Source organism: Typopeltis vanoorti, chromosome 5, assembly GCF_054136105.1.
Source record: "Typopeltis vanoorti isolate ZY-2024b chromosome 5, IOZ_Tvanoo_1.0, whole genome shotgun sequence".
NCBI classification, from domain to species: domain Eukaryota; kingdom Metazoa; phylum Arthropoda; class Arachnida; order Uropygi; family Thelyphonidae; genus Typopeltis; species Typopeltis vanoorti.
Window position 1 is genome coordinate 81,515,274 of NC_143553.1, and position 25,454 is coordinate 81,540,727.

The following is a 25,454-nucleotide window of genomic DNA, read 5'->3' on the forward strand; positions in this document are numbered from 1 at the left end:
ATGACTGTAGACTGTGAGAATTCCATTCATCATTGTATATTCATACAACAAGCCTGCCTCCTGAGAGCGAAAATTTTTTAGTTTAAAATTGGACTCCTAAAAAAAAAAAAGCTTAGTATATAAATTAAATAATATCATCATCATCAAATTCCTGCCATGTACCCTCAAGGGATGTACAGGGTATGATAGTACTACATGAAAAAAATTACATCATTACTAACTTCCTATCTACAATTTTCCTCCAAATCAGTCTGTTACTCGTTAAGACTCCAACATTATCAGATCTTATATTTCTATCGTCTAAGGCACTTTGTACCATATCAATCCACCTATATCTTGGTCTTCCTCTGGGTCGTTCTGCTGCCAACCTGGCAGAGAACACTTGTTTTGCTAATCTTTCTTCACCCATTCTGTTTAAGTGACCATACCACCTGAGATTAGCTCTGCTAATGCATTCCTGGATGCTGACAATGTCCAGTTCTTTCCTAATATCCTCGTTTTTAATATGATATTGCCATTGATGCCATCTGTTCATGCTTATAATCCTTCTCAGGACTCTCATATCTGCGTCTCCAGTCTTTGGTCAAGTGTTTTACTTCTAACCCAGCTCTCAGATCCATAAGTTAAAACTGGTTTGAACACTGTCTTTTATACAGTGTTCAAACCAGTTTTAAGCTAATTTAGTGTTCTGACTAATTTCTCTCTTATTCCATATGAATTTATTCAATTGACTTCCCACCATACCAGCTTTGCTGATTCTGTTGTCTATTTCTATATTTAATTTACTATCTTCACTAAAAATCGTGCCTAAGTAGCTGAAATGTTTTACTTGTTCCACAGGTTCTCCATTCACAACAATGTTGACATTTTCAATGATTCTGCCTATTTCCATTGTCTTTGTCTTTTTAATGCTGACCTTCATACCATATCTATTACAACAGTTATTCAATTTAGTCAGAGAATCTTGCAGACTTGTAATGGATTTATTTAGAAGTATAACATCATCTGCATAAAGCAAAGAGCTGACATTAACATCTCTAATTTTGATATCATGTTTAATACCACTTTCCTTCATAATGTGATCCATATAGATAATGAATTACAGAGGGGATAATGTACATCCTTGTCTCTCACCAGATTTAACATTAAACCATCTTCCTGTATTTCCTTCAATTCTAACTGTTGACTTACAACTCAAATAAAGACTAAGTATTGCTCGATGTAATGCCCCATTGACACCATATAACCATGGCGTATTGAATAGCTTCTCTCTTGGCACCTTGTCACATGCCTTTTCCAAATCAACAAAACTTAAATACAGGCCTTTGTTATATTCCCATGCTTTCTCATCTATTTGTCGTAAAGTGAAGATCTGATCCTGACAGCCTCTATTTGGCCTGAATCCAGCTTGTTCTTCACCAAGCTTTTCTTCCACAATTCCTCTCAACCGTTTCTCAAGTATACTTGCATAGATCTTGCCAGGAACACTCAGTAGGGAAATACCTCTGTAATTCTCGCATTCAGTTTTATTTCCCTTTTTATATATGGATACTATGAGAGCTCTTCTCCAATCATCGGGAATTCGTCCCTCTGTCCAGGCATTCTGAACTATGCAGTGCAGCCACTGTAAGACTTTTATACCACCACACTTCAGCATTTCTGGTCGAATATCATCTACTCCTGCTGCCTTTCCATATTTCAAGTCTTTGATGACTTTTTCTACTTCAAGTATGGATATGTATTCCTGACTGTATACCTGGTCAGTGTTTTTTACCACTGTGCTGTCATCACTGCTTGTTTCATTTAGCAGTTTTTCAAAGTAATTACTCCATACTTCAAGGATATCTTTTCCTCCCATTTTCATGTCACCTTTATCATATCTAACTCCTTTTACAGCACTCTTTCCTCCATTCCTAAGCTTCTTCAACAGCCTCCAGAATATTTTGCCACCTTCTTGATATTTAATTTCTATATTCTTGCCAAAGTCCTCCTATGGCTTTTGTTTAGCTAGTTTTACACAGTGTTTAGCATTCTTGCATTTGTCTTTGTATTCTCTAAGAGCACAAGCCGACTTATTTGCCAGGAACTTTTGATATGCTTTTTTCTTTTCCTTCACTGCCTCTTTAACTTCCTGTGTCCACAATGGAGTTTTAATTTTTCTATCCTTGCAGACAACTTCACGATATGCCTCTCTAGCTGAATCAATCAGGGCTTTCTTCAAGGCTTGCCACTGAATCTCCAAGGTTTGATTCCTGTTCTCAAACCCTTTCATTTTTTCTTCATTTTTTTGCATGATGGTATTCTCTCCTGGAATTCCTTCATTTTCAGGAAGAAGTCCAAGAGAGAATGAATTTTTCTGTGACATTGTGATCATTGATCTGTTATATTAGAATAAGGTTAGAATAATATATTAATAATAAAGAAGTTTAGTTAAAGGTAAAAATTAGATACAAATATTTTGTGTTTCTTAAGACACTATGAACAAAGGAATTATTATTACTTACAGCATCTCCATGGAGTCTGGAGACTATCACAGGAGACACAAATCAACCATCATATACACAAATCCTATCATGCCTCTTCTGCAATCTATTCGCCATTGGGAACTTTGACCAATTCTGGCAATCCATTCCACTCGCCAGTCTCCGTGCAAAATATTTGGTCTGCACACCCTTACTAACGACATTCTTACACAACTTCTGGATGGCCTCTAGTTCTCTGACTATTTGTCATATATTGCAAAATTTCGCTTACATGAATTTTATAAAAAAACCCTTTGATATCTTAAAAGTTTCTATTATGTTCCCTCTTTTCCACGTATCAACTAAACTTTGTAACCAACAGACAGTGGTGAGTGAATGGAATGGATTGCCTTGCCTTCAACCTATCTTCGTAGGAAGTATTCCACAAACCTGTCACCATCTTGGTCACTTGTCTCTGATCCTTTTCGACCACCTCTTAGTCCCCAAGAAACTCTGCACAGTATTCAAGAAGTGGTTGAATCATAGCAATATTAAGAGGAATAATAACCCCCTTATCTTTGCTTGTTAGCATGTTTTTCAACATTCAAGTAATTGGTTGAGTTATTTTACCAACTTTTGCACTTGCCAGGAACACTCAGAAGGGAAATACCTCTGTAATTCTCACATTCAGTTTTATTTCCCTTTTTATATATGGGTACTATGAGAGCTCTCTCCAATCATCGGAATTTCGTCCCTCTGCCCAGGGTTTCTAAACTATGCAGTGCAGTCACTGTAAGACTCTTATACCACCATACTTCAGCATTTCTGGTCGAATATCATCTACTCCTGCTGCCTTTCCACATTTCAAGCCTTTGATGGCTTTTTTTTTCTACTTCAAGTATGGATATGTATTCCTGACTGCATGCCTGGTCAGTGTTTTTTACCACTGTGCTGTCATCACTGATTGTTTCATTAAATAATATTGATTCCTGAATTGGTTTGTGAAGAACCTTGCTTTCAGCAGTTGTGGTTCCAAACCCATACCTGATTGATGTTTGAACCTAAAGATATAATTTTAGCAATTTGCACTGCCACTTGAAAGCAGTGGATAAGGATAAACTTAAGGTGGCAAATTGAGCACTTGTTAAAGAAGAATATTTTTGTAACATAGTTCTACAATATAAGTATGTGTTGCATCTGAAATATTTTCAGGAGTGGGGCAACTTGTGGTAAAGGTGGTATGACTTCACAACACTTGCCTTATTGTCCCATAATGCAAAGAAGCACATCTCCTTCTGGGCATGTATAATGCTGTGCATTATGGGAAGGATCACTACCCAGACTGGTGTCGACCTTTATTGGGGTCTCTTCAGTGAGAGCCAAACCCAGTGGTGATACCAAGGTTGAAGTAATGCAGAAGTCATATTTTTCTATACCATTTGCCAAAAGGTGTCAAACCTTGTTATTAAATTACTCTGGATTAGAGAAAGGTTGTTGGAAGTTTTTTCACTTGGTTATACTATAAATTAAAGATACCAAGAAATTACATACTTGGTTTAATCCTTTACCCAGGCAAGTGAAATGATATAAAGTCAAGTGATGTGAAGTCATACCACCTTTACCACAAATTGTCCCAGTCCTGAAAATACTTCAGGTGTAAACTTTGTTTGCTTACACTTGGGTAAAGGATTAAACCAAGTATATAATTTTCTGGTATCTTTAATTGATAGTATAACCAAGTGAAAAAACTTCCAACAACCTTTCTCTAATCCAGAGTAATTTAATAATAAGGTGTGACACCTTGGTATTACCACTGGGTCTGGCGCCAACTGAAGAGACCTCAATAAATGTCAAAACCGGTCTGGATAGTGACTCTTACCATAATGCTATGCATTATACATGTCTGGAAGGAGATGTGCTTCTTTGCATTATGGGACACTAAGGCAAATGATGTGAAGTCAATACCACCTTTACCACAAGTTGCCCCAGTACTGAAAATACTTCAGGCACAAACTTTGCTTACACTTGGGTAAAGGATTAAACATAAATAGGTGTTATCGGAGCCTAAACTGTGAGGAACAAAGCACTTTCTGAAGTATACTGTTGAAGATGAAAATATTTACTTAATAAGTATCCTTATCAATTCTTGAAGTATTATGCTGGTTAGGTCTTGTGGTATATAGCACTGGTGAAGATAAGTATGTGAAAATTTAGTATCTAAATTTTCAAATCTTGAGAGTGTCACGTTTATTAAAGTTGGGAAAATTGTTAATGACCTCACAATTTTCTTAAACTGCCATATCAGAACGTCATATGGTGTAACAGTTGAGTTTCTTACCAGTCAGTCATGTGGTTAGCATCAATTGCATTGTCTGACAATCTTGATTTTCCTAGGTGGAGATATCTGATATGGCATTTGTGTTCCTTTTGTTGGGCTGTTGGGATAAAGAGTGACTTATGCATGGTATGACAATCATTGTTAACTTTGCAGTGCAGGCATTGCAGGTATTGTTGGAGTGTTCATGCATACAGTAGGTTTTATAACCTTTCATGCATGGGATAGTTATTTAAAAATTATTGACATTCACTAGTTGGTCTCATAAATCCTTAGGTTATAGAGATAGCACGTGAATCAATAGACCTATCATGTCTGGTGACTGTGGCAGTCATACATTACAGGTGAGGAATCTTTTCATGATGCTAGTAGAGTGATGTAAGAATCCCTTAATCTTTTTTATTTTATTTATTTTATTTTATTTTTTTTTAATATCAGCTTCATATATGAGAGGTCCCAAGACTTTTGATGACATGACAGTGCTGTGTGTTGTTAAGTGATTAGAGAGAAGAAAAGAATTTGTTGATGTGTTTCTTGAAGAGCTGATGGTTATAATCATTTGGGGAAATGGTATAGGGAAGACTCTTTCAAAGAGTGGAGGTGTTAGTGAATGAAGGAGGATGAGAAGTTGGTTTGATAAACTTGGAGCATACTGTACTGTATATGGTTGTTGACCAGCAACTCTTGTGTTTGTACATGATTTAAGGAGAGTGGAGGAATAATGTGGTCAATTCATTGGAGCAGTATCCATGAGAATACTACTTATAGAAAATGGAAAAATGACTACAGGAAGGGAGTGAGAGAGAGAAAGAAAGAAAGAAGAGGAGTCATTGTTTAAGCAAATAGCTCACTTCTGAATGTACAAATACTCTGAGGGATATCCTAGGTGAACAACTCCAATTGTGAGAACAATATTCTAAGATTGGATAGGTTTGAGATTTAATAAAGTGTTGTTATATATATATATATATATAGAGAGAGAGAGAGAGAGAGAGAGAGTTGAGCATGAGAAAAGTATTGTTTAGAACAAAAAAAGAATACCAACCTCTTTGGAGGCCGAACAGGTTATGAACTTCATATTTGTACCACTACAGGCTCTAGCTAGATGAAAGTCAACCCATCCAATCCTGGTCAGCAAGCAGAATATTGCCAGAAGTGAGGGACGATGAAGCATGGTCTTTCTTCTGGGATATGAGATAAGATTAACCCCCCCAACTGGCCACGACGTCTATAGACGTCGAGATAAATCTGGATACGAAGCTCTAAAACCCATTGAATAACATGGATAAGGATAAGTTTCCAAGTTTGGGTAGATGTCAGATGATTATGACAGCTTGAAGAGGCAATACAAGATGGGTGTTATTTCAGGCATACAAGCTTTTAGCTTGAAGAATACTATTCAGTCCAGGAGATTTATTGGTATCAAGGCTATTGAGTATTTTTCTGATTTCCTGTTGGCAAAAGGTCTGAGGAGTCATATTGTGGATAATTCTTGCAAAAAACTGATGCTAAGAGGTCATTCTTATATTTAGGAGATGTTACATTATACTCTCTGGATGTGAGAGGTGGAAACATGGAAGGGAAGAAGTGGAAGGTTTTTTGTTTATTTTATTTTACGAGGATGGTCTGAAAAGTTCTCGGCCTAACAATGAAAGAGCGAATTTATAATTTCAAACTTATTTTTATTTTTCAACATAATCTCCCTTAAGACTAATACATGTATTTCAGCGATGAAATACATGTATCCTGTCCCTATAGTGGTTCTCAGTAAGATCTGCAAAATACCCCTCTACAGCTGCAATCACCTTTTGATTCGAAGACAAATGCTGACAGCGAGGAAGAGTTTTAGTTTTGGGAAGAGATAGAAGTCAGAGGGAGCCAAATCTAGGGAATAGGGTGGATGTTCCAACAATTCATAGTGTAGATCCCTTAATTTTCCCATTGCCAAAACACTTGTGGGCAAATGCATTGTCCTGATGAAAGATGATTTTTTTTTCTTCTACAAACCGGGTCTTTTCTGACGAATTTTTTCATGTAGTGTGGTTAAAAGATTGGAATAATATTCCCCGGTTATTGTTTTACCTTTTTCAAGATAATTAATAAACAAAATGCCTTCAGCATCTCAAAACACTGATGCCAACACCTTTCCTGCTGATGGAACCAACTTTGTCTTCTTTGCCAGCTGAACAACTGGCTTCTGTCCACTGTTTTGACTGCTGTTTGGATTCTGATGTGTACTGGTGAATCTAAGTTTCATCCATAGTAATAAATCAGTGCACAAAATCAGTTTTTATTCTTGTTAAAACGCTCCAAGCACTGTTCACAGATTTTCATGCGAATGCATTTTTGATCTTCTGTGAGCAAGTACGGCACCCATCTTGCGCAATGCTTTTACATATGCAATTCTTCATGCAAAATATATCCTACACTTTCTTTTGAAATGCCTGTAGTCTCAGCAATTTCACACACTTTGACTCGCCAGTCATCCAGTACCATATCGTGCACTTGATCAATGATTTCTGGTGTTATTTCACTTTTTGAATGTCCTTCACGTGGATCATCTTCAAGGCTGGTACGGCGACGTTTAAACATGGCAGCAAATTTCTAAATTGTCGAAAAACAAAGGAGAAAAGTGCCCATAAACTTTTATGAACTTGGAATGAATTTCTTTTGGCATTAAACCTTCTTTTACAAAGAATTTTATAACCGAACAATTCAGTTTTATCCATTTCAAGGGATACAGACAACACTTTTGCTTCAGACAGTTGTATAAAACAAACTACTTGATTGAATGACCTGCAATTTCACATGTATGCTTATGACAGATGTACCAACTTAGAAAAAAAAAAATTTGCTGTCTATGTTCGAGACTGAGAACTTTTCAGACTACCCTCGTATTTTGTTCTGAAAGAATGAAAATATAATTATCAGTAACATAGTCAGTAAGACTTTTCTTATCTCTTGTATCCTCCCTCTCTCCATGGGAATTTATACACATCTTTATGTTCAAACACTATATTTGTAATGAGTTGTCCATGTCCTAAACAGATAGTAGGTAATTACCAGTATTGTTAACTTTGCCTGTTTCTAGAAATTTTCCCAAAACATTTCTATATGTCTGGTATTCATTTCTTATTTAGATTGTGATATTTAGATCATTACAGGGACAAGAATTTTTATTTTTTTACATATGTTAAGTGTTCTGTCTTTTGACTTGAAAAAAATCATCTTTTTTTCAGTAGAACTTATGCGACTGTAAGCAAAAATTAGTCTCATTGTCCAATATACCTTTCGGAATTCTTCAGATTTCTTGCCTCAGATTCCAAACCTCAGCTTGCACAATCGGCCAACAGCCAAATCCCAACACAACAGACTACTTATAGCCTTCCTGAGCATAAAAAGAAAAGAGAGGAAGTTTGCATAATCATGTTGATGCTGAGTTTGTACCTCAACTTCTTGTCTTCTGTGCCTGATTCACCTCAGTCTGTTATGAATACTTTTAGATCGTTTTATTATCTCGATATTATTTACTCTGATTGTTCTTGGGTGACCTTCTAACTGTTGTTCTGCATCACCTTGGTCAATTACCAACTTAACGCTTGATATTTGGGGTGTCTCATATTGATCATTCTCATTGGAGGTAGAAGCCTTTTCAGAATTAATCTGATTGTTAGCGGAACTCTCACTAGCTCCATTATTCTGCACTATGTTGCTTTCACATTGCATTCCTTCTCCATGTGAGTCTTCATTTTTATCTCTGCAATGAAAATTTTGACTCCTTCTACCAGATTGTTTTCTTCCTATAAGAAATATCTCATTTTGTGAGTAGTCACATGAAAACTTGTATTTTTCTAGAAAGTCATTTCCAAAAATTACAGGAACGTGTGGGCGAGATGTCTTAGGTAGGACCAACAACTCATGCCAAACACACCCATCAAATTCCAGTAGGTACAATTTCACTCTAACCTTTTTGGTCGCATAAATTTTAGATGTTGATAATCCCGACAATCTGATCAGTCTCCTTAGATTAGAAATGCCTTGCCATACACGGGATCTTATTTCTTGAAAATAATCTGTTATGACAGAGGCCTGAGAACCAGTATCTAACAGGATGTCACAATGAGATCCTTGTACCCTTCCCTTAATAATCATTTTAGACTTTCTTTGTTGTTTATGATCCCACTGTCTTCTCTTCCATGGTTTACCTTCATAATCATGAGGAGTCTGCCCATAACTCGTCTTATATCTACTTCTTCTATAGGAGGGTCTTTTGTTCTTAAAACAGTTGTGAGCTATATGTCTAATCTCATTGCAACTGAAACATTTAGGAGGCTCTCTTCTGGTCTTTATATCATTAGTCTCCTCAGTTTGCAGTATGGTTGACTCAGAAGTCTTTTCTGTAACTGCCGCCAGTTGTTTCAGTACAGTTTCAATACGGCTCACCATCGGTTGTTGTAATCTTTCGACTTCTTTTCTTATTATCTCATCAGTCTTCTCTGTTTGAGTTATAGTTGTTTGAGAGGTCCATTCAGTTATTGCCGCCAGCTGCTTAAGTGCGGCATCAAGACTGTCCATTATGGGCGGTTGTAATCATTCAACTTCTTGTTTAATCATTGAACGTACTTCTTCAATATCAGATACCCCTACTTGTTTTGGGTTGCACATTTCGCAGTCAGTCACTAGATTGACGTTGACTGATCCTTGTCTATCTTCTTCACTATTCCTCTGATCGTTAGTCCTTCCTTCATACATGCTAGGTTCATTGTTAGTCTTATTCTCACTAGCAGAATTATTCGCCTCCTTAATCACGTTAATATAATTGGCTGCAGATGCGGGATGAATGTCTCCGAGCACCTGTTCCTTCTCTTTCACTGCGACATAACATTCCTCAAGATTTGTGATCTTTTTCTTGTAGGCGGTTTCTTTTAACTCTTGCTTCACACCTTGCCTAAATTGATGAAACACTGCCCAGTCGAGGTGAGGTTTATCCTCGTTAGAAACGCTCGGTCTGTTTGCAATGGTCAACAATCTATTGTAGTAATCAGTCACGTTCTCCCTATCCTTTTGAGTACTTCTCTGTAATTTCCAGATGTTAGGGCCTAAACTTCTTACTCTAGAGAACTGAGAGATGAGGACTTCCTTAAATTTTTCGTAGTCTAGGGTCTCCTTTAGTATGGGGGAAGAGTAGAGGAAGTTCTTAGCTTTTCCTACCAACTTACTACGCAACAATATTAGGAGTTGGAAGTCCGTCCACCTGCCTACTTTCTTCAACTCCTCGATGTAGCTAAAAAAGCTTAAAACGTCATCATTCTCCTCTCCAGAAAACTGCGGAATAACCTGTTGAGGGTTGATGGTCCTGAAAAACTCATCATCATTGATACTTGTATATATAGGCTTACAAAATTACTATCTTAATTTCACACACAATACTGCTAAATTAATTCCTGCACCAAAATTGTCTGCTTTCAAGCCAAAACCATCTCACCTTGATATACTAACTTAATTTACTTTTTGTTTAATTCAGTAAATCCAATCCTGTCTGCTGCGTCATTGTAACGTCATTGGTTTCCTATATATATGTTGTTACTTATTGATCAACTCTATTCTATTCCTTAATTATTCTTACCTATCGAAATCTTGTCTTGTTACTACTCGAATTAGGTTCTTATCCGCTGCGCTTTTTCTATACCCCCCCCCTGTGGCCTATCCTTCAAAATTTTGAAATGTGTGCAAAACTCAAACAAAGAGAATGCTTCAAGTTAGAGCCAAATTCTCCCTGATTGAAAATCCGAGGTCAAACCCTTTTCGGAATTAAGAAAATTTATTTGTTTTGCTGCGCCATCTTAATTCCTATGCAAGAGATTTGACTTACAGACTATCACGTTTTCAAAATCTAACAAAATAAATAAATCCTTACTATACTTATTTCAGACTACATTGCAGTCATAGCCCATTCTTATCTTAAACTCCCACACTTCAACTTATTCAGGTTCTAATTTTTTTTAGCAATAGGTGCATTGACTTGAAATATCAGACACACATTTTGGGTAAATAAAACAGGAATGTTTATTATCACTAAGGCATGATACATGTTAATCAAACTAAATGCTAGGTCCCAAAAATACAATACTACACAAGCAGACAAAGTCTATTTTACAATCAGCATATTATGTTGAAAGACATTAGCAGAGACAAGCAATCTTATTCCCATTCACTTAATTCAACCTCATAGATCATTATCTTTCTCTCCTCTTAGATGTTAAAATATGACACTCTAGATTTGACTATTAACAATATCAGGAACAATTTACTTCTAGAATTAACACAATTCCTTACTGGAGGATTAATCTCTAAAGTCCTAAGATATATCAACAGGTTCCGATTATTAGAAATTTAGCACTTTCATTCACAGTGGTCTAAGAATACAATACAAGGATATAAAAACTTAACATTGCCGACCAGCTTAGACATTCAAGAGACTCCTCTTATCTGATCCTATTTCAGGCTTTCTTCGAGTAGGTGCCTTGTCTTGAGATCGGTCGTCCTCCGTTTTGACTTTCCTGTGAATATGGTCACGATTCACTTAAACCTCTCGTGCTGAAAATTTTCTAATGGAGCTTTGCGGACTTTGGCGTTCGCTGGTCATCTCGTTGCATTGAAGAAAATTCTTGGACGGAACTGCTATTAGATTATCGTCGGCGCTAACCATTTTTGCCCCCTCTACAACCCACACTTGAACCCGAACTTCTAAAAAAACTAGAGAGAGAGAGCCCTCTCTGCTCGCATCGCCAATTCCTTTTATACTCCTCGCATCTGCTCTCCCTATTACGTCATCGCTTGCAGAGACGTTACTTAAGCATTTTCTGCACACAGCACCTTCTCCGTTCACTAGCATCCTGCACGTGTCCCAACTTCGCACGCCGATTGCCTGGGGTTATGTTTACAATTCGATTACATTTATCTATACTTTGCTCTAACTTTCGTAATACAACACAATCTAAACAATGTTTTGTTTTCTGCCTGCTGTTTATAGGACCATTTATGAAATAATACGTAGAAAAATACCAAAATTATTATTAGCATATTTATAATTACAAGCATTTACAAGCATTTTTTCTTTTGAAATTTTGCAACTCAGTTAAATCCTGAATGAAATGCTTAAGAATAAATTAAGCCCTTCATTCCAGATTTAACAGCTCTTTGTTTAAACAAAGAACTCAGGGCAGATATTGTCCAATTAAATAAAGCTAAATGTGAAGGCAATGCCCAAACAAATATTGTGATATAACGTGATGAGATGAAATGTAATAACGTTATATCACCATATTTGTTTGTGGTTTAAACCAATATAGAATTCAGGTTGTTCAGCTAAGTTTGAAATTGTTAGCCCATTCTCTTTCATTCAGTATCTGAGCAGATACCTAATAATGGGGCATGACATATGAAGATCAACACTGGACATCAGAAGTGGTTAGCCTCTCTGCATTTCTTAGACACTGTGTGACTATCTCCTCCCATTTATCTAGCTTTGACTCACAACTGGACTACTGCATGCAGATCTGGTCACCTGGATTCTATGATCCTGTGGGTATGAAGTGGTGGAAAGGATCCAGAGGCAAGTAACAAAGGTTGTGGCAGATCTTTGGAATGCTTTCTCTATGAGAATAGATTGAAGATCTGTGGGCTTCAAAAACTAGCCAATAGGTAAAAAAAAAGAGAAGATACAAAAGCATATAAGTTATTAAAGGGGTTTTATGAGATTATTGATGTTGAAGACTTTTTTTTTTTTTTCAGTACATGGCAGAAAGGGAGAGAAGAGGCATCACTTGTGGAAATTGTGTGAAAGTGTGGTTAGCAAGGTGTTAGGACAAGATATTTTGCATGGAAAGTAATGAATGGGTGGAATGAGTTGCCATAGGTAGTTAAGTACTTCGCCAGTCAATGAGTTTAAAGAGAGGTATGATAGGTATTGTGTGAATAAGATCTTCTGCGATAAGTCTTCTGACTCCATGGAGATACCTGTATAATAATAATAATTAACTATATGTAACTCAAATTTTATGTAAGTCAGTTTTAACCCCCCTTCACCCATTAATCACTCCGATGCTCGGTGATGTGCCACACAGTCCTCACCATGTAGTCCTGTTGTATGCTTTTCTGGAGGCTTCAATTCTCTGAAGATCAGTCACTCCACACATACCATCCATCCATCCATCCATCCATCTCATTGACGGTCTACTCCTTTCAGTGTGTCCAAAATATTTCATATTTCTTTTGTCAATATCCTTAAGTAGCCTTAAAGTTCTACTGATCCTTTCTAGCACCCATCTATTTGTCTGCCTTTCAGTATATGATATTTTCAACAACCTTCTGTAAGCAGCTATCCTTTTCTTATTTGACTTCTTTAGGCTCCAAGTCTTATCCATAAATCACTGTTTAAAAAACCACTGCATCCAAAATATTCAATTTTGTTCATGTGGAGATAGATCCATTCCACATTTTAGACAAGTTGCTAACTGTTATTTTAGCTATTCCTGATCTTCTTCTGACATCTTTTGAACAGCAATTCTTCACATTAATAATGGATCCCAGGTACTCAAACTTGCTGACTTCCTCAATTCTTTCTCCATTAAGGCACACTTGTTTCTCAAGAGGTTCCCTGTCTGTATTTCTTTTGAGAACCATAATCTTTGTCCTGCTAGGATTGAGCTGAAGTCTTCTATTATTATTACTGATTTTGTTAACTTTATCAAGAATATGTCCTAGTTCTTCCTTGCCATTACAGAGGAGTACAGTATCATCAGCATACCTCAGATTTCTGATCAATCTACCACCTATATTAATTCCTGTCTTGAGTTCATCCAATGCTTCATGCTTGATGTCCTCAGCATAGATACTAAACAATAAAGTAAACATCCTTGCCTAACTCCCTTTCCAACCTGAAACCAATCAGTTAATCCAACACCCTGTTCTTACCATGGCTTCTTGCTCCCTGGACACATTAGCTATCAACCTGATAGTGTGTTGAGGAAAACCCATTCTTTTCATTACTTCCCACGGTTTCACATGCTGAACACAGTCAAAAGCTTTAGAGTAGTCTAAGAAACACATTACCATAGAGAGTCTAAATTCTTTATACTGTACTTTTCTATGAGATGTCTAAGGCAAAGTATCCAATCTCTGATACTCTTACCTTTTCTAAAACCTGCTTGTTCCTTGGGCATCTCTGCTTCAACTTTGGCATTAATCCTATTTAGCATGATCTTCCATAAAATCTTGCTTGCATGAGTGTTATAGTTCTTGCAATATAGTTAAAACAATAGTGCTATAGTTTTTGCAATCCTTATCTCCCTTCTTATGTAGTGATATGAAAACTGATTTTTTCCAGTCTTTAGGCCATGATGCTGTCTCCCATATCCTTGTAATCAACCTATGAAACACTCTTATCCCTCCATCTCCTGTGACCTTAATTAACTCTGCTGGTATTCCATCTGCACCTGGGGGCCTTATTGCTGTTAAGCTGCTTAACTGCTCTTTCAACTTCAATCCTAGGAGGAGGTTCCAAATAGAAATTTTCCTGAGAGGACTCTTCCAAATTTTCTTTATCCACTCTGTTGTACAGTTCCTCACAGCATTCTTTCTATCTGTTTTTGATTTCCAATTCTTCTGTTATTAGTGCTCCATTCCTCTCTTTGATGACATTCAATTTGGTCTTAAACTTGTGCTTTAGGTCATGAACTAAATGAAACATACTTTTATAATTGTGCCTCCTCATCTGAAACTCTATCTCTTCACATTTATTAGTACAAAACTTTTCCTTGTCCTGCTTGATGGCTCTTCTGACTTCTCTGTGTAATCTCTTATATTCTTCAGTCCCTGTCTCTTTGTTTTTCCATCCTTCTTTTGATTAGTTCTCATGTTGAATCTGATATCTATGGATCTCTTGATCTTCTTATTGGGCCAAGATACTTCTTAGCTGTATCCTGTATTATCATCTTGACTCCTTCCCAAAGCATTAGTCTCCAAAAAATCATCCAACCAAATTGATGCTTCTTCTGTGAATCCACTAGGAATTACTCTAGTGGGTGTGCCTGACTTGGAAGTTTTCAGAGTCTTAGTCTTACTTTGGCTTTTACTAGCTGATGGTCTGTACCACAGTGTGCTCCAGAACAAGTATGCACATCAGAGATGCTTATCTTCCACTGCTGGAGAGCCAGAATGTAATCAATCTGGTGCCTTGACCTATCACTGTACACTATATACATAAATACATGTATATAGTAGTAATTATCATGTGTCAAAGGTTGTTTCTGTTAGATTCAGATACAGAATTCACACAAAAATTGGATTTCAGTATGTAATTATTAGTGCAAAGTAATGTAATACAGTATAAATAGTATGAGAAAATAGAATAATTTAAACAAAAATTCAATTTGGCTGTTCAACCTTATGAAATTTGACAATTGTCAAGAGATGACTGAACAGTAGCTTCTTCTTCTTTTCATAAATCCCTCCATAAAAGGTTAATGTGTCAATTATTTATGTGTTTAAAGCACTGGGAGAAACTCATGTTAGAAGTTTGATGGAGTGAAACAGCACTAGAAAAGGATTAAAAATTAATGTATTAAATTCTTTCAATATTTCTGTCCATCCATAGTGGACATACAAGAAAATCAGCTACCATCCGCATGCAAGAACATAAGAAATACATCTGCATCATGACAATGGTCATTCGTGTCTTGCACACCTTGCTTTGTATACGGCTCAAAGAATCAATTGGAAAAAGACTACCATGCTCCATCACAGAAAATTTAGAAGAGAAAGACTGTTTTTAGAATCTGCTGCTGCTCTTAAAAATCAGCCTAATTTGAATAAATATGATTGCCTAAACTTCCCAAAATATGGGAAACACTAATACTTTGAGATCCCAGTTTACATTGGAGGTTGCCCCATCTCATTAGGATTCTAGGCTTTCATCCATGTGTTTCACTTAGTTTTTGTGTTGCCTTTGTGTGTATGTGTTATAATTCTTATATTGAAGAATTAAATATTATTTTTAATTCTTTCCCAGTGCTCTTTCACTCCATTAAAGTTCTAACATGACTTCTAACTTCTATTTCTCTTTGAACTTTTAAGAACCATGAGGCATTTGGATCCATGCAAACACTACAAATATGCATCACTATAAACATAGCACTCATGTTGAAAGCAAGACTGAGAAAAGTGTGGGCTATGTGCGGTTCGCCACAAGAACCTTGTGGCGAACCGCTGTTAAATGGCATGCAAATAATGTAATCAGTTTCATTAAAATTTATATAATTCACCATTTTTCTAGTTCTTACTAGTCCTTTCACATTAATTTGCTTAAGTCTATATTTATGTAAGTCAAATTTACATTGGTTGGGAACTGCCTGTATATTATCAATGTAATATACAGTCAGATTACTGCAGCCTTTGCACAAATAAGAAATTTCTACTTATACACAGAAAGTTGCTTTTATGATTTTCATTGATAAAATTTTACAGTATGTTGTTTGTCACAATTGTGTTTCAAAATTAACTTATTTTTTTTTTAGATTCAGCAGGCTGCTGGAGGATCAAAAGAAGCCAAATATGCAGGTCCTGTTGATTGTACTAAAAAACTATACAAAGAAGGTGGAATAAGAAGCATTTATAAGGGAACTGCTGCTACTTTGCTAAGAGGTGTGATGATTCATTTTTATTATTTTTTAATGGAAAAATCATTGTTTTTTTAATAACACTCCCATGTATGCAAGAGGCCTGGGATCTAGTAAACAAATATCATGTGGAGGACATTTACCTGAATAGTTCAGTTTATTTCATTCACTTTTGTGAATATAGCTATCATTTTTCATGCTACTGTACTTTTCAAAATGCATAAGCACTTGTTAAATTTATATTGTCTATCTGTCCAGATGCAAGCTGTTCTTGTACTCTGAAATTCTGTATTTCAGTAACACTGTTCTGGCTGAATGGAATTCAGTAAAATTTGGGATTTAGGATTTACATACAAACATGTCTATGTCATTGGTTTCAGTAAGATCATTTTAAAAAATTTTAAAAAATTTCACACTGGCTGTGGAATTTCAGCTATCAGTTGAATTGCATAATCAATTGAATGAAGTTTAGTAATTAGAATCTCAAATCAAATTTGTTGTAATCATTTCAGTTATAGTTTTGATTGAACTATTTGTTGCAGCAAAATTAGGCAATACAAAATTCTGCAATGCATATCTAAAAACTTTCGACTTTCATGAAATGCTATAAAACTTTCGACTTTCATGAAATGCTATAAAACTTTCAACATGCTCATTGAATGTTGTTCATGTTCTTGTGAAAATGAATAGAAGTGCCAGTCAAAAATTCAACTGAACAAAGTATGTCAAGGAGTTAAGAGCTGGCTAGCTAAGTGTATATTTGGTCACATGCACATGCATAGTAAGTTTCAGCCTTATGCCAAATCTTATGACAAGATTTTTGCTGGATTTGGACTTTTTGTTGGCAAAACAACTCAAAATAATAATAGTAATCCCTGTCTGGTCTGAGGAAATGTAATGACATTTAGTATTTAGGATCTGTATTAAAAGTTGTCCAGTCATTCCAATTTTATTTTCATCAGGTTTGATTGTTTTAGTAGCAGAATTATGCAAAACAAAATTCAAAAGTGGCATTGATTTGTTGACTTGAATGGTCTCACTATACAAGAATGCTATTACTGCTCTTTTTTTATGATTTCTGCAATTATTTCCTTATTTGTTTTTATTATCAATGTCTTTATAAATTCTTTTTGAGCTTTGATTTCCCATGCAAGTGCTAGATATGTAGTAAACTACATACCTTATTGCCAAAACATCTGGCAGCTCTTATACTGCAGAATTAAGCAAAATCTGGGATGTCAAATCCTTAATTGATAGAGCACATAAATTTGCTCTTCTCCTTCATTCTTACAACAAGAGCTTCTCACTTTCAAAACTTTAATAGAATCAAATGACTATAACTTTTATCAAATTCAACAGGTAATTGATTCCTGCCCTAAAGGATACTTCAGTAGAACATAGGGTTCCAATTCCATGTGTTTCTGGTATCCCTGAACTTATTATAGAGAACTTAATTTCACTTCATATGTACATGTTTTCTTATTGAAAAATTTTTTAATCTTCTACAAAATATAAACTTTTGCCTCTGTCTCTTAGTTGGTGTGTACCAAATTTCTTATTAATGTAATCTAACACATTTTGGACAATAGAGGCTATTCTGTGAAAAAAAAAAAAAAAAAGAATTAGCAAACATCAAACACTACATTGAATATCTTAAACCTCAAATGTCTAGTTTTGCACAATAGTATTGATAAACTTTCATATTTCATATTTGGTATCAATAGTATTAATACCAAATAACACAGGATCCTTTGGAATGAGTCTTGCCTTCTCCATAGAAGCAGTCTTAAATATGAAAGTCTCTTCAAAGAAAGTTCTGAAGCCCTATGTAGCAGGGCTTCAGAACGTTCTTTGAAGAGACTTTCATATTTAAGACTTTGATATATTTCATATTTAAGACAGAATGCTTGCCTTTCTCCTGAAAGTTTGTTTTGGAGATTCTTATCATATGCAAATATTCAAAATGATTTTTTTACTTTGACCCTTCTAGTACACAGCAACTATTTCATTGGTTAATTGATTGTCATATTTAGTTTGTATTCTGTCTCATTGAATTACTTGTTGTTCCATATATACACTTATGACAGACTGTTAATTTCATTATGAAATATTTGTGATATTTTCATTGAAGTTATTTACTGTGTCTAGCATATTTGCTTTTCATATGTTATCTGCTAGTCATGTCTACTACGGGATTGTGTTTACTATACTTTGCCATTAGTGAACAATTGAAGATAACTGCAGAATTGGAAGTGATTGGAAATTGTGCTAATTGTGTAACCTAAAGCAAAATACAAAACTGGAAAAGAAAAAAGTATATTGTTGCTGTAAATGCACTGGTAGTGAGACAGTTTTTTGTAGCCAGAAACGTAAATATCTCAAAATTTAAAAAAAAAAAAAAAAAAAAAAAAGAAGTGAATAGGTGAGTGGGAAGTGACAATTCAGTTGTGCAGTTTGAAAAATATGCCAGTTATTGGCATTAGCAAAAGAATAGAAAAATAAGTACTCAAATACTCTTATGTACGTGCATACATTTATATCCGTGAACATACTTTTTTCCTGATTTTTTCTCTTAAGATAGGTGTGCTGATTATTCATTGTTATATAATATTTGAACTCATTTATAATACAGGGTGTCTACATTGGACCTCCCTAGTTTCAAAGTGTTAGTACTACTTAAGTGTATGGACCATTATGTCGAAATTGTACAAATGAGAAGGAATACTCACCAAATTTTTGTAAAAAAAAAAAAAAAAAAAATCAGTACACTTCCATGTGTGCTCCTTTAGTAGTAGCATGCACAATGTCGAGTCGATAGTCTATCTCTGATCAGGTTCTCTGAAGCATGTCAAGGAACACAGCAGCAGCAAGAATGTGATGTTTCAGGTTCTCTAGACTGTCCACTTTAGTTGCATAGACCATGTCTTTCTCATACCCCCACAAGAAAAAATTAAGTGGGGGTAAGATCCGGTGATCGGGGTGGCCAGGGAATCGGTCCTCCATGTCCGATCCACTGCTGAAGGAAGACCCTGTCAAGAGTTGCATGGACCTCCAAAAATGCCAGTGGGGTTGATGCACTATCCTGTTGAAAGACGATGTGCAGTTGAGTCTTCAAGTTGTAGAAAGATGAAATTTTTCAGCATGTTGAGGTAAATCATTCTGCTGATATTGCTTTCCATGAAAAAAAAAGGCTGTTTTTAAAACTATGACAGCCCTGTCCAGCATTGCCACCGCATCACGACATAGGAAAAAATTCTGGATGAAACTTGTAGAGTCTCTGGAATGTTTGAACAACCCAAACTTTACATATTTCTGCATTTCAATTTTTTACCATTCTTTGAAACTAGGGGGTTCCAATTCAAACAACCAGTACTTTTTCCAAATTAGATTATTTCATTTTATTTTTTTAACAAGAGGTTGGAAGCAGTCCTACCCATGAAAGGTTAGGAAACCACCCAGAGTACTATATGAACTTAAGTTCATATAGTACTCTGGGTGGCTAAGAGTTAGATAATCAAAGAACATTATTCATCATTATTATCAAATTCCTGATATGTACAGTGTGCAGTTGTCAGATGTGATACCACTACATGAAAGTTTAGAAACTTCCTATCAGCAGTTTTCTCTCCACACTAGTATCTGTCAGAACTTCAGTATTGTCAAATCTTATATATCAGTCTTCTAGGGCACTTCTAATTGCATCAGTCCACATAAATCCTGATCATCCTCTGAATTTTTCCCTGCTATCCTGGCATCAAACACCTGGTTTTGTTATTATTTATTATCAACCTCTAGGATGTCGAGAACTGTTGAGAGAAACTACACCTTCTCTTAAATTCATTCACCTTAGACTCTCACTTTCAACAGGCAAACTGTTTTTCCATTCACTCACTGCTCTGAGAGAGAAATATCTCACTCTTTTCTTAACTGCACACAAGCTCAGCTTCCATGAATGTCACTGTGTCCTCTCTCCACCATCAACTGATACCTTATAACACCCTTTCACAAGTTTATAAGCCTCTATCATATCATCTCTCTTTCTCCCATTTATCAGGTGTTCAGTCCATATGCTCTTAATCTTTTTTTTTTTTTTTTTTTATATTTTCATGTTGGGCCCATACACGAGAGGTTGGTTGTTCAACCTATAGTACATTAGTACTGTATGTGAGTAGTAAGTTGGAAAAGGAGAAACTTGTTTGCATTTGATTTAAAAGCCTGTATATTGTATTCCTTAGGAAATAAACCAGGGGAAGAGGGAAGATTGTTCCCTCATCCTTGCTGCTGTACAGCAACAGCAAGGATGAAGATTGAGGAAAAGAAACTTGTTTTGCGAGTTTCAAGGTGTACTGTGAAAGGATGTTGGGTAGCAATTGTACATGTTCCAATGGGCTTAGTACTGAGTGGGAAAATTATTGATGCTATTTCAGATGAACATTTGCCGTGGAAATATTTATAGAATACACATGTCGCAGAGACCAAACGTGTGTGAAAGTGGGAAGGGAGTGAGTTGGTAAGAGATGGGTCATTTATCAATCTAATTGCTCTCCTCTATATTGAGTCAAGTATTTTGAGGGACCTTTTAGGAGCCCACCCCAAATGTGAGAGCAGTATTTGATAGCTGGGCAGATTTGTGACTTGTATAAGGCTAACAGCTGTTCAGAAGTGAAGTAACATCTTGAGTGAAGGAGAAATCCTAGTTTTTTGGAAGCTGAGGATGCAATGGTTGTGATGTGTTTATGCCAGGAGATGCTTGATGTCAGGGTAATTCCAAGAAGAGAAATCTCATCTTGTCTGGAAATTTGAGTGTTATCAAAAATAATACTGTGAGAAATAAGACAGAATTGGGTTTTACTAGCATTGAAATTGACGAGATTATCTGAACCCCATTGGAGGATGGCTTGGAGATCAGAATTGGTGGCAGTGGTGGTTTTAATGTTCTGTAGGTTGAGGTGAGTTGTGTGGAGTAAGATTTATCAAAAGAAAGAGAGGAGTGCAATGTGCTGTCATCTGCAAAACTGTGTATTGGGTTGGAGGTTGATATACAGAAGGAAAAGGATTGGTGAAAGAACAGAGCCTTATAGAACCCTGGCATCAATTGGATGGTGAGAGGATAAGGAACCGTCTACCATCACACACACACACTGTGCATCCAGAGAGGAAAGCTGGCAATTCAACTGCAGAAGTCCTGAGACAGTCCAAATGATAGGAGTTTGCTTGGCAAGTCTTTGTGCCAGACCCAGTCAAAAGCTTGGAGATATCAAGTGCAACCACTTGAAATTCACCAAATTTCTCCATGGCATTTATCCAGAGATGGGTGATATATGAGAGTGGATCTGTTATTGGCAAACTGTGTATTGAGTTGGAGGTCACTGATATACAGAAGGAAGAGGGTTGGTGAAAGAACAGAGCCTTGTAGAACCCTGGCATCAGTGACAGAATCCATACTGGTGGTCACTTAATAGCTGGGTGCCTCCAAGGTAGTGTAGGAGTTGGGAATTGATGATTTTTTCCATCACTTTAGATAGGACTGAGGTGAGTGAGTGAGTGAGATAGAGCAGTAGTCAGATGGCAGTAATTTGTCGCTCTTCTTGGGAATGGGTTGAATATAGGCCAATTTACAGTTTCTGTGGGATAGATACCAGTGGTACATACTCTCTTGCTCCACTGGTATCTATCCCACAGAAACTGTAAATCGACCTATATTTAACCCATTCCAAGAAGAGTGACAAACAGTGCCTCATTCTCTATTCTATATCTGGCAGTATAGAATAGGAGTCACTTCTGTTGTACAGACCTTCAGGACAATTGGAGGAATGCCATCTGGACCAGGAGAGAATAGAGAATTTTTTGTGTCTAATTTAGACAATAGGTTTCTGATCTCTTTCTGGCAAAAGGATATAGGGGCATTGTATGTTGGGCAGCTGGAATGGTGGAGGAGCATTTACCATTGTCAGTTGTGTGCATTGGAGGCAAAGTGTGAATCCAGAAGATTGGCTTTTTCTGTGGGTGATGATGCAATAGAGCCATCTCGATATGATGGGGGGGGGATAGTGTTGGGCAAAAGTTATGACCAGTTGCTTTGGTAGGAGACCAAAAGGCACAGCTGTCATTTGGGCAGGCTGTTTTTTTTTTGCCCATTCAAATTGGTATAAGTTGAAGGATGGAGTTCTTGATGTAAACCAGTTGTGCTATACTTGATTTTTCATTTGTACAGCCTTGGCACATCTTTTGGAGAACCAGGGTTTAGTTAGGGGACAGCAGTTCAGAGAAGTGTGGGGAATGTATGTTTCCGTGCCAGTGAGGATTACTTTGGTGATACGTGGGATAGATACCAGTGGATACCAGTTCAGTGCATAAACTGGTATCCACTGTGTTATGCACATATGTTTGGATTGGACTGGAAACAATAGTCCAACCATGGGAATGAGGCATAGTAGAAGTCATCATGAGACACTGTTATAATGCCAAACTACTCTTGTATGGGAGTGGGTGTATAAGTTGCATGGGGGGGAGGAGATGAGCACTAGATTGTGGTTGGAATTACCTAGAGGCTCATTACATTCACTGTGTATTTGGAAGGATCAATGGTGAGGAAGAGATGTAGGATGTTTGGGGAGTTGTTTGAGTTATCTGGTATTCTGGTTGGCATGTGAACAAGCTGTGTAAGTTCAATGGTGATGGCATATGTTTCAGCACCTCTGCCTGCAAGATCTGTACAACTGGAGAAGGAAAGCCAATTGGTGTTGTAGACAAAATGATTTTGCTGTTAGGAGAGTGGAACTGGAGAAACTCAGTTTTTAAGGAGAGAAAATTAAAAAGCTCAGAGTGGTTGGCAGCATTAGGAGAGTGATAGAGACAGCAAATGACTTTAACTGAGTGAGGAAGGGATATTTTCAACCAAAGAAGGTCAAAGTTGGATGATTCTAGGTTAGGTGCTCTCTTGCAAGGTATGTCAGGGCAGATATATGCGCAAGCGCCACCCTTGTTAAAGAGTGTGTAGTGTGGAAGGTTGAGATGGGTAGTGCTCTGGGAAGGTGAATTTGAGTTTATGCTAAAAAGAGTTGGTGTGGTTTGGTGGACTGAAGATGGTAGTGGACACTATTAAGGTTGGAGTTGAGGCCACGGATGTTGGTGAAGTAGATGTGCAAGGTTCTGTGGGGCATATATTTGACCACAAGGGTCTTGCACATTTCCTGTGCAGTGCCTGCATACTGGTCTCCATGGTGACTGCTAGTGGTGTCACTTGATTTTTGCACTAATTTAACTTGTTTGTAGTCGATGATCCAATCCAACTGTTGTCTCCATTTTGTTGTTTTTCTTCAAGTTGTCTTTGAAGATGGCGTCCTTGTTCCCTCTGGGAAAATATTAAGTCAGGTCAAGCAGTATGCACGATTAAGGGGAAAGTGTCCTTGAACTTGTTACTTATCACTATTATTAATTTGGATGTGCTTGTCGGTGTGTCACAGATCACTTTCACAAGACGTGGAAAGTTCTTTCCGTCCTTTCTTTTATTTATGGGTCCAAAACAATATCATCTGATGATATTTCTGGTATCGAAGTTGCCTTCTCCTGCTAATTTGGTGATGTTTTGTTTAATGATTTACCATTTTCCATTGGAAAGTTCAAAATAGCGGAATTGAGTCTCCTGTTTTCAGCCTTGATCAAGTCATGTACCATTGATGTGATTAGGTCATGGAGTTCATTAGTGGACAAGGATGCACTTGAGATGCATTGCTGATCATCTAACACCTCGAGCTTAGTTTCCAGCATCCAGATTTTGGAAGAGAAAGTTTGAATCATAGTATTAAGGTGTTGCTCAGGTTTTCGATTTATTTGCTTAAGTTTAGAAGCTGTTTTATGGAAAGGAGGCACAGTGAACAGAAAAAAAGCTGGTTGAGATCGATAAAAAGCTTGTGTGCCTATTCATCTATTTTTGTACAGGAATCATGTAGCCAGTGGCAACAGAAATCACACAATATACCCTTATTTATCAGTAACTTCAGTTTTATGGCTGCAGCACTTCATATTGTCATTGGGTTTGTTGGTGATCTACAGCACTACACTGACGAGACTTGAGATGCTCTTTCATCATTGATCTTTGTTGCCGCCATCTTTACTTTGTACGTTATGCATAGTTGGTGCTTGCACATGGCTGTTTTTTAATTGTATGGATAACTGATTGATGGACTGCAGGTACTCAGGTTGTGCAGAAGTAATCGGCACCTTAGTATCTACTGTTAGTTCTCTGTTTATGGATTATTTTGCATGAAAAACACTTATTATAACGATAAAATGTGGGGACACAAGTTTAGAGTAGCTTATTCACAGGGCACTACCTGGTATCCGCAGTTCAAAAATTATTGAATTATTGCCAGCAGCACCCAGGGTTCCCAGGTGGGCTCTGGTGCACCTCTTCATATTTGGATCCATCTCCAACATCCAATACTTTATTCAAAAGTGGTCTGGATGATGTGGAAACTTCAAGTGTTTAGGCTTAGGTGCTGGTTTACATTCATGGTGCACTTTAATGGAATAATCATGGTTAGCTTTGATGTTTCCTCAAATATCCCCCTTTCTGACACACTAAATTTACTGAAAAATGCTTTCCCCTCCTTGACATTATTGATCTATTTAATTTTGTTATCCATACTGATTACTTCTAGAAGAGCACCTTATATAAACAGATAGAAGATACTTCCATGGACTCTTGTCCCCTCTGCTAATTTCTATATGGAGCATTTTGAAAAAAAAAAAAAATGGTTTTGATACTACCAGTCTCAAACCCTTCTGTTTAGTTAAGATATATTGATGATATATTCTCTATTTGGTAACATAGCTCAGACACATTACTGTTTTTTCCTCCACCTCAACAGTCCGCACCCCAGAATCCAGTTCACTATTGAAAAAGGGAGAAAAAAACAGCTTGCCTTTTTTAGATACTGTAATCACACATCTTCCCAATGGTATCCTTTCTTTCTC

At 36.7% G+C, this 25,454-nt stretch overlaps 1 protein-coding gene across 1 annotated transcript in view; it reads left to right on the forward strand.

Annotated features, from left to right (window-relative positions):
* colt (carnitine/acylcarnitine carrier protein colt, mitochondrial) overlaps window positions 1-25,454 on the forward strand; it is a 201,735-nt gene that overhangs the window by 72,980 nt on the left and 103,301 nt on the right. The window contains exon 5 of the mRNA XM_090393217.1: window positions 16,374-16,500. Coding sequence (XP_090249343.1) covers window positions 16,374-16,500 — 127 coding nt within the window. The remainder of the gene's footprint in view (window positions 1-16,373; window positions 16,501-25,454) is intronic.